The 7,803-nt window shown below is 31.3% G+C and overlaps 1 protein-coding gene across 1 annotated transcript; it reads right to left on the minus strand.

Moving 5' to 3' along the window:
• Positions 1 to 313: 313 nt before the first annotated feature.
• LOC124934545 (valine N-monooxygenase 1-like) lies at positions 314 to 2,046 on the minus strand. The gene is made up of 2 exons (XM_047475075.1): positions 1,105 to 2,046; positions 314 to 969 (listed from the first exon to the last, which is right to left on the minus strand). The coding sequence occupies exons 1-2, from the start codon at positions 2,044 to 2,046 to the stop codon at positions 328 to 330; spliced, it is 1,584 nt and encodes a 527-aa protein (XP_047331031.1). The 3' UTR covers positions 314 to 327.
• Between the last annotated feature and the right edge of the window lie 5,757 nt (positions 2,047 to 7,803).

The raw sequence follows: 7,803 nt of genomic DNA on the forward strand, positions 1-7,803 counted from the left end.
CCGACACAAATGCATACGCCACTAAAGAGTAATTTTATGCCGGAAAGTCTTTTATTTTAAATTTCATTTTTAATATTATTTCTTGTAAAATTTGAAATATTTTATATACATAACAAATTGAAATATATATATATATATATATATATATAGCTCATGAAATCTGTATATATTTAATATTGCCATAATTTCATTTGAACTATACTTCCCTTAACCCAAAAATGAAGAAAGAACTTTATTACATTACAAAACCTGATTTAGAACGAAATAAAAAATAGTAATCAAATAAATGTGATATCTATAAGCTGGTAAAACAATGAAACCCAAGGCTTATTCTTCAAGAAGTGCATCATACATCCCCTCATCCAAGCGAGGCAATGCAAAGGCATGTAGAGGCTTGGAAGGAAGCATCTCACAAGCACCTTCAACACTCTTGATGTAAGGAGCGTTTGGCGACGGGGACCATGTGAAAGCTTGGAGAAGTCGAGCTAAGAGCATCACTGACACCGTGGTTCCTAGGTTGACTCCAGCACAACCACGCCGACCTATGCTGAATGAGAATATGCGAAGATCTGGATCATTTAAGATCACTTGTGACTTGTCATCTTTAAGGTGACGCTCTGGCTTGAACAAAAGTGGGTCATCCCAAATCCTAGGGTTTCTCCCTAGACCTGGACGGCTCAAGAGAACATGACTTCCTTTCGGTATGAAGTAACCGGCGACCGTGGTGTCACGAGTGGACACATGAGGGAGATTGAAAGGTGCAAATGGGTGGATTCGAAAAGACTCTTTTATGCAAGCTTTAATATAATGGAGATTCGACATGTCAGATTCTTGGACAAGCCGGTCTTTTCCAACAACTTGGTCTAATTCTTGAAGAGCTTTTACAAATATATCAGGTTGGTTTAACTTCTCGTCAAGAGCCCATTCGACAGCGTTCGATGGATTGTCAACTGTTGCCACTGTTATTTCCTGGATTCATATGATAAATATTAATATAAACATGTAAAGCTCATCCATTAACTTTGTCAAGTTATTTCAACAAAATTACAGTGTTAATTGTCTTTTACTTGTTTATTTATTATGGATTAGTTAAGTATATCTTACCAAAATCAGAGATTTAATCTCCTCTGGCGCCAATAGATTGTTTCCTTCGTCGTCTTTGAGGGTGATTAGCATGTCAAGAAGGTCCTCAATAACACACCTTGTTCCTTCTTTCCATTCTTTAATCCTCGAGTTGATTTCAGGGTCCTGGTGTTTTCTAACACTATCATTGGCATCTCTTACTAGTTTCTCATGACCGTCGAGATCCAACCGATATCGAAGAAATGGAATGTAATCAGAAATGCAAAACGAGTATGTGTATTTGAGTACATTAAAAAGTGCAGCCACATGCTCCACATCCTTGACTCCAGGTCCTCCGTTTATATCTCCATTCCCGAAAAATCTCTTGCCGAAAATCATTTTTCTAATGACATTCCCGCAGTAGTGTTGTGCAATCGCTCTGATATTCACCACACCGCCTTCGCTCTTCATAACATTGTAGACATGACGAACGAGGTGGTCAGCCTCCTCCGCTCTCTTGGCATGCATCCACTGGTGTGTAGCCGGAGAGAGGATGCTAGAGGCCAATATGCGCCTCATCTTCTTCCACTGATCATTCAAAGGCGTCAATGTAACCGCGGAAAATCCTCCGCTCACCACCTCAGCCGACATGACTATTGGGCGTGAAGCGAACACAGCATCTTGTTTCTTAAAGAACTCACATGCAATCTCAGGGGATGTGACGGTGATCACGTGAACGTTCCCTAAGCGGATACAAAAGATCTCGACGCCCATTTTGGACATGGTGTCGTGTATCCAATGATAAAACGGCTTATTCTTTAACATTAAGTGAATGCTACCGATAATTGGCCATGGCTTGGGACCGGGAGGGAGAGGTAACTTTGAAGTGATCTTCCTTCTCTTGAAAATGAGAAAAATTGATATAGAAGCAATAAGTGAAATAAAAGCTTGAATGGAAAGTGGGAAGAAGATGATATTGGCCATATTAATTTGATAGTGAAGTGACAAAAGTACTAATGCAAGTGCAAGTGAAGGATGGAGAAAATGGTAGGAGTGAAGAAGAACATTTATAGAGGGAATTCAATAGGAAAAATGAAACATATATAGTCAAGATTGGTTGATTGTAAGTTTTTGACCAATATAGCAACTTTTTCTCCTTTGTGTGGGTAATTTCATAATTATTTCTGAAATATTGAATTTTCAAATAAAGTTGATCCAGATCTCAAACTAAAAGTCTACCCATACAGATGAATTATATTACCTTCAAAATTATAAATAGTTTCATATTATCTTAAAACATAAAAAGAAGTAATTAGTATGGGTATTAATTATTTAATTCATCATAATTAATTATACATACCGTAAAAAATTTTAAATACCCATAAAATTTAGTTAAACTTATCTTAAAAATTACCCTAAAAGAGCATTCACATATCACTAGTGACAGTGACTTCAGTCGATGTGCTATAAATTTTTTTAAATTATTTTCATATCCTATAGTTGACGGCTGAAGTTGTTGGCTGCTCAAATAAAATAAAATAAAATAAATTAAAAGGGACTAACCAATAATGACCATAATCCTCATTTTTTTATAAAAAAGAAGTAAAGAAAGGCAGTTGCCTGCGTTGCTTCTATGCGGCAGTCCGAAAAAGAAGATTAAGTGACCTTAAAAAATTGAGGCTGATTAGTGTATTATAATTCCATACTTAAAAAAAAGTACTTGAAAAATCGAGATGAATGACAAAATGTACATTATTTATCTTAAAATCACTAAAATTCTAATTTATTATAAGTTTTTAAAGATAATAATTTTTTTTTCTAGTGTTTAGTTGTAATAAATTCGGTATAACCCTTACATACATAGGCCATGAAAATTATGGTACCTATAACATTAATACAATAAAAACTATTCACATATAAATATCATATTAAAATTATAATTCATACAAAATAAGACAATATATATAACTTATAATAGAATTTAAATATTAAAATAAACTAATAGTATCTTTAAATAAGACAATATTTTTATATATAACTTATAATATAATTTAAATATTAAAATAAACTAATAATATCTATAAAGAAGACAAAAAAGAAAAAAATATCTTTAATAAGACAAAGAAAAGAAATAATACTAATATTAATGTGATATAGAATAATTATGATTTTTTAAATATATAAAATTAAGTTATTTATAATCCCAATTAAATAATTGAGACGACTTGTTATTGAATTATTATTTCGGAAAATCCTTCTCCCGTGAAAAACTCGAGGTTCGATAATTTCAATATCGATATACGTGTCATTTTTTTTTAAAAAATAAAACATTATTTTAAAATATTTTTTTTAAATAATTTCAATCAGCCTTTGAAATTAATTAAAAATAATTAATTTGGATTTAAATTTAAATAATCTTTGGATTTGGAGTAGGCAAATTACACTCTAAATTTTGGAAATACATTGTTTAAATTAATTAAAAACAATTAATTTAAAAGATTATTCATTTGAAAATAATCGTCAATTAATTTTTTTAAAATCAATAAAATGACATATAAATATAAATATATAAATATAAATGTGTACAAATATTTAACTATAGTTTCTTTAAGTTTATAGTTTGGTGATACTCTGAAAGCTTCATCCTACGGAAAATGGTCAGTATTTTATAAATCATAGCTTTTAAAAATCGAAACGTTTTATTTAACCGATTATTCTTCCGGTCCTGGACATGTTTAGGTTTGTGCGTATTTAAATAATTGTAACAACAATTATTTAAATGTTGGTACTTGTTGCTGATGACGTTGATTAAGAAGGAAAATACATGAAAAATATTAGTATTTAAAGGTATTAGAGTTTAAACATAAATCCCAAACATGCCTTTATCAAAATATTTTGTCGAAATATCCCAAAAATATTTTGAAATCATTTACTAATTTTTTAAGATTTTTAAAAAATGGTTTTGGGTTCCAAAATTACAAAAATAATTTTGGAATTTTAAAATTGGAACCAAACATGCCTTAGAACCCGTGTCTCATGTTTTGGGTTTGTTTTATCGGTCGGAGCTAAAAAGTCCTCAATCCTAGTCGAGATTCCCTCAGTCCGGGTTTAGGATCCTCGGTTGGGTGCTAAGGCCTCTCGGTTATTGGCTAGAACTCTCGGTCGGATGCTAGAATTCTCGGTCAGATGCCTCGATATTGGGTGGAAGTCATCGGTCTTGGGTTCGGGAGTTCTCGATCGGGTGCGAGACTCCTCGGTCCTAGGTCTGACTTCTCGGTTGGATTCCTCGGTCTTGAGTGAAGATCATTGGTCCTAAGTTTGGGAGTTCTCGGTAGGGTGCGAGAATCTTCGATCCGAAGATCGATCTCTCGGTCCTAGTTAAGATTTATCGGTCGGACCTCTCGGTCCTCAAAACCATCAAAATTGCAGGTCTTACAATTTTGATGGAGACTTTGATCATTTGATCCAAGGACTTAGGTAGATTCATAAAGCTCATAAGAACATTAAAATCATCATCCCAATGTATCATTTGACCTCGGTGATGATTAATTTGTTCCAAACAATTTATGGGCAAAAATCGAGTTTTTGATTTTAAAACTGTTTTGAAGTGTAAGGAGCTTTTCAATAGATTCCTTGTACTTCATATACTTGATTGATATCAAAACATGAACACTGACGGTTCATTTGGATCAATTCAAGAACTAAAAAGTTTCATTTTTTTATTTTTATTTTTATTTTGATCAAACATGATATGGATTGATCAAACATGATCCAAACAGTTGTCCAGCATCATTTGAAACATGTTCGGAAGTTTTTCAAGTTGTTATTCTTGAGGATTAACACAAGAACAGGAAACCTGTTTTTTTTATTTTTTTCAAATTTAAATTTGGGTTTTTTCATTTGAGATTGATTGATCGATCTTGTTTTTCACAAAAATCTCATAAATAATCATAGGATTGATTTTCAATCAACAAATTCAAAGACTAGGCAACATACAAACTTATGAAAATTGAAATACATAAATTTTAATTTCAAACTAGAAGTATGAATTAAAAGATAATTGAAACTTACAAAATGTTGAAGAACACTTCTTAGACCTTAAGGAAGTCGTATGGATGCATGAATCCAAGCTTTAAGGCTTTATGCAAAAATTTCGAAAAATCCGAAAGCATGAGTTTTAATGGCGGATTTTTTTTTTGTAAATCTTGATTTGAGACTTAAGATCGAATCTCCTGGCTTTGGAATTGTTACGGTTGAGGGATTCAAGTGGATCGAATTAGTCAAAATCCATTTATATTATTTTGGCTGTTCTTCATCCTAGATGCTCATTTAGGCCATAATTAGGTTTAGGATTATAAAAGAAATGATCACCGTGGTAGGGTGATCATTTCACCTTTTGAAACAGCTGAAATGGTTGACTATCGGTGGCATTCCATCTTTGAGAAATCAAAGATGAGACTTGTTCTTATCCCTCCGGCGATTGTGAGGAAGATGCCGAACTTGGCGTAAAACAACGTTATTTTGGGTGTAAATGCGGACGCAGAGCGTTCCGTCTAGGTTTCATTGTGTCCCAAGTGTTTTGTCGCGTTTCTGTTAACGAGGTGTTAGCTGATCACCCGCTTTGCGGATGCGCATTCCTTCGGCTGCAGCGGGCGATGTAGGCGTTTCTTGGGCGTTGGATGAAAATCCAATGCTCATCGGATGGACATGGTTTTAGCTGTAACTATTCTTTCGAATTTCGGCTACACCCGATTGCAAATTTTATTTTTATTAAAACCTTAAGGGTTTGTTTGAAATTGATTTTTCTTTCACCTTTTGGATTTATTTTTAATTATTTAAAATACACAAAATATTTAAAATAAATATGACAAATATTTTGCCAATTTTTTTTATTTATTGCATATTTTTGGATTAATTAAATAATTTTGGGGATAAAATATGTATCACATTTCATCATAAATTATTTATAAAGAGTAATAGAGAGAGAATTTGAGAGAGTGAATGAGGGAGAGAATAATGTGTCATTATATCATTGATTTAAAAATGAGAAAGATGAGGAGAGAGAATTTTTTTTAACTAATCAGATTGCGCCACGTCATTCATCTCCAAATCATTTCTCATTATTTATTTTAATCAATTGATTTTCTAAAATTATTTTGAGATAATATGAACACAACATTTATCCTAAATAATTTCATTTATTTTATTTGACCATTATTCTTAATTATTTAGATATTTATTATTACGATAATAATCTAATTAATTGTTTAATTAAGTTTTTGGCCTTGCAGTTAATTATTTTGATTTTATTTATTTGAAAATAAATAAATATAATTTTTTTAGTTTATAAATTGGATAGGTAGATTTTTAGTAATTACACAAATAAATATATAACATAATAAGAAATATATATCTAATTTATTTAATTAATCAACTTATGTATTTTTTTTAAATAAAAGTGGTTAGCATGACTTTGGAGTCATGATATCCACTAAATTTAAGGTTTTTTTTTTTGGTAATTGATCTCGTGTTCTTCGAACCACACTTACCACTTAAATAATTAAACAATTATCACTACACTATGAATGAATGTATGTAAATTTATCTCTACAATTGCCTTTAATTTTACCTACTTTAAAAATGTAAAAGATCGGTAACTAAAACTTAAAACATGTTCATTAAACAAAAACATATCTGAATAATTTATATCTAAAAATCTGTAGATGGTTTGTAAACCGAATCTAAATCCAAATTTGTTGATGGTTTGTCATACTTAAGAACACTTGAGAAATCCTAGATAAAGAGTATATACTTGATTTAGTGTATCTTATAGCTCTTAGAAGTGAATCATTACAATTATTAATATAACAAGCAAAAAGAAATAATCAAACAATGTAACCATCATGTATCTGCTTATTTTGATATTGTACGCCTCATACAAAACAAGACAAAAATTGCATCCGCACTTGTTGAAGGCATCTTATCTCCATAAATAATGGAGGAAAATTCAGTAGTTATTATTGTTCTTGAAGGGTTTTATTTGTATATAGTAAGTTTTCATTTTAATTTCCTTGAAAACATACACATCTATGATATATAATGGTGAATTGTTTTTCAATATTTCATAGACCTATTTTTAATAAAATAAAAAAGGTTAATTGTTTTGTACCAAAATGACATTTTTTTCTATTCTCTTGGGCATTTGTTTGTTGATTTTGTGATTGTTGGGTTGTGTGTGTCTTTTGTTTTTTCTACTAAAACCATGTGGCCTCTAGGCTTGTCGGTATTTTTTTAATAGTAAATTTGTTTTTGTAGCATTATATATGCAACTGGTTTAAGTTGCAAGTTGTGCATCCTCAACATTGATATGATGTATGTTTTCATTGCAAAAATGTGCAAGTCATTAACTAAAATGTTCTCGACTTCAAATCATACAATTCAATTATATGAAAACTCTCATTAACATGTATATTATATATAACTATTACACTATCTTATCTAATTAACATAATCAATTGGTCAAATAATTTGTGGCCTCTATGTTGATATTTTTATTTGGTCATTGTTGGCTTATTTTGACTAAAATTGTCTCGGAACCGTGCCATTGAACTTTCTTCGACGCTTGCTGATGGAAATGCACCACAACGGTAAACAACAAAATGCGAAATTTATCATTCGTTTGGCAACACTTTCCCAAACCGTTTAAACATGTGAGGAAGCTAACAAATAGGTATGCAAAAT

Source organism: Impatiens glandulifera, chromosome 4, assembly GCF_907164915.1.
Source record: "Impatiens glandulifera chromosome 4, dImpGla2.1, whole genome shotgun sequence".
Taxonomy (NCBI): Eukaryota; Viridiplantae; Streptophyta; class Magnoliopsida; order Ericales; family Balsaminaceae; genus Impatiens; species Impatiens glandulifera.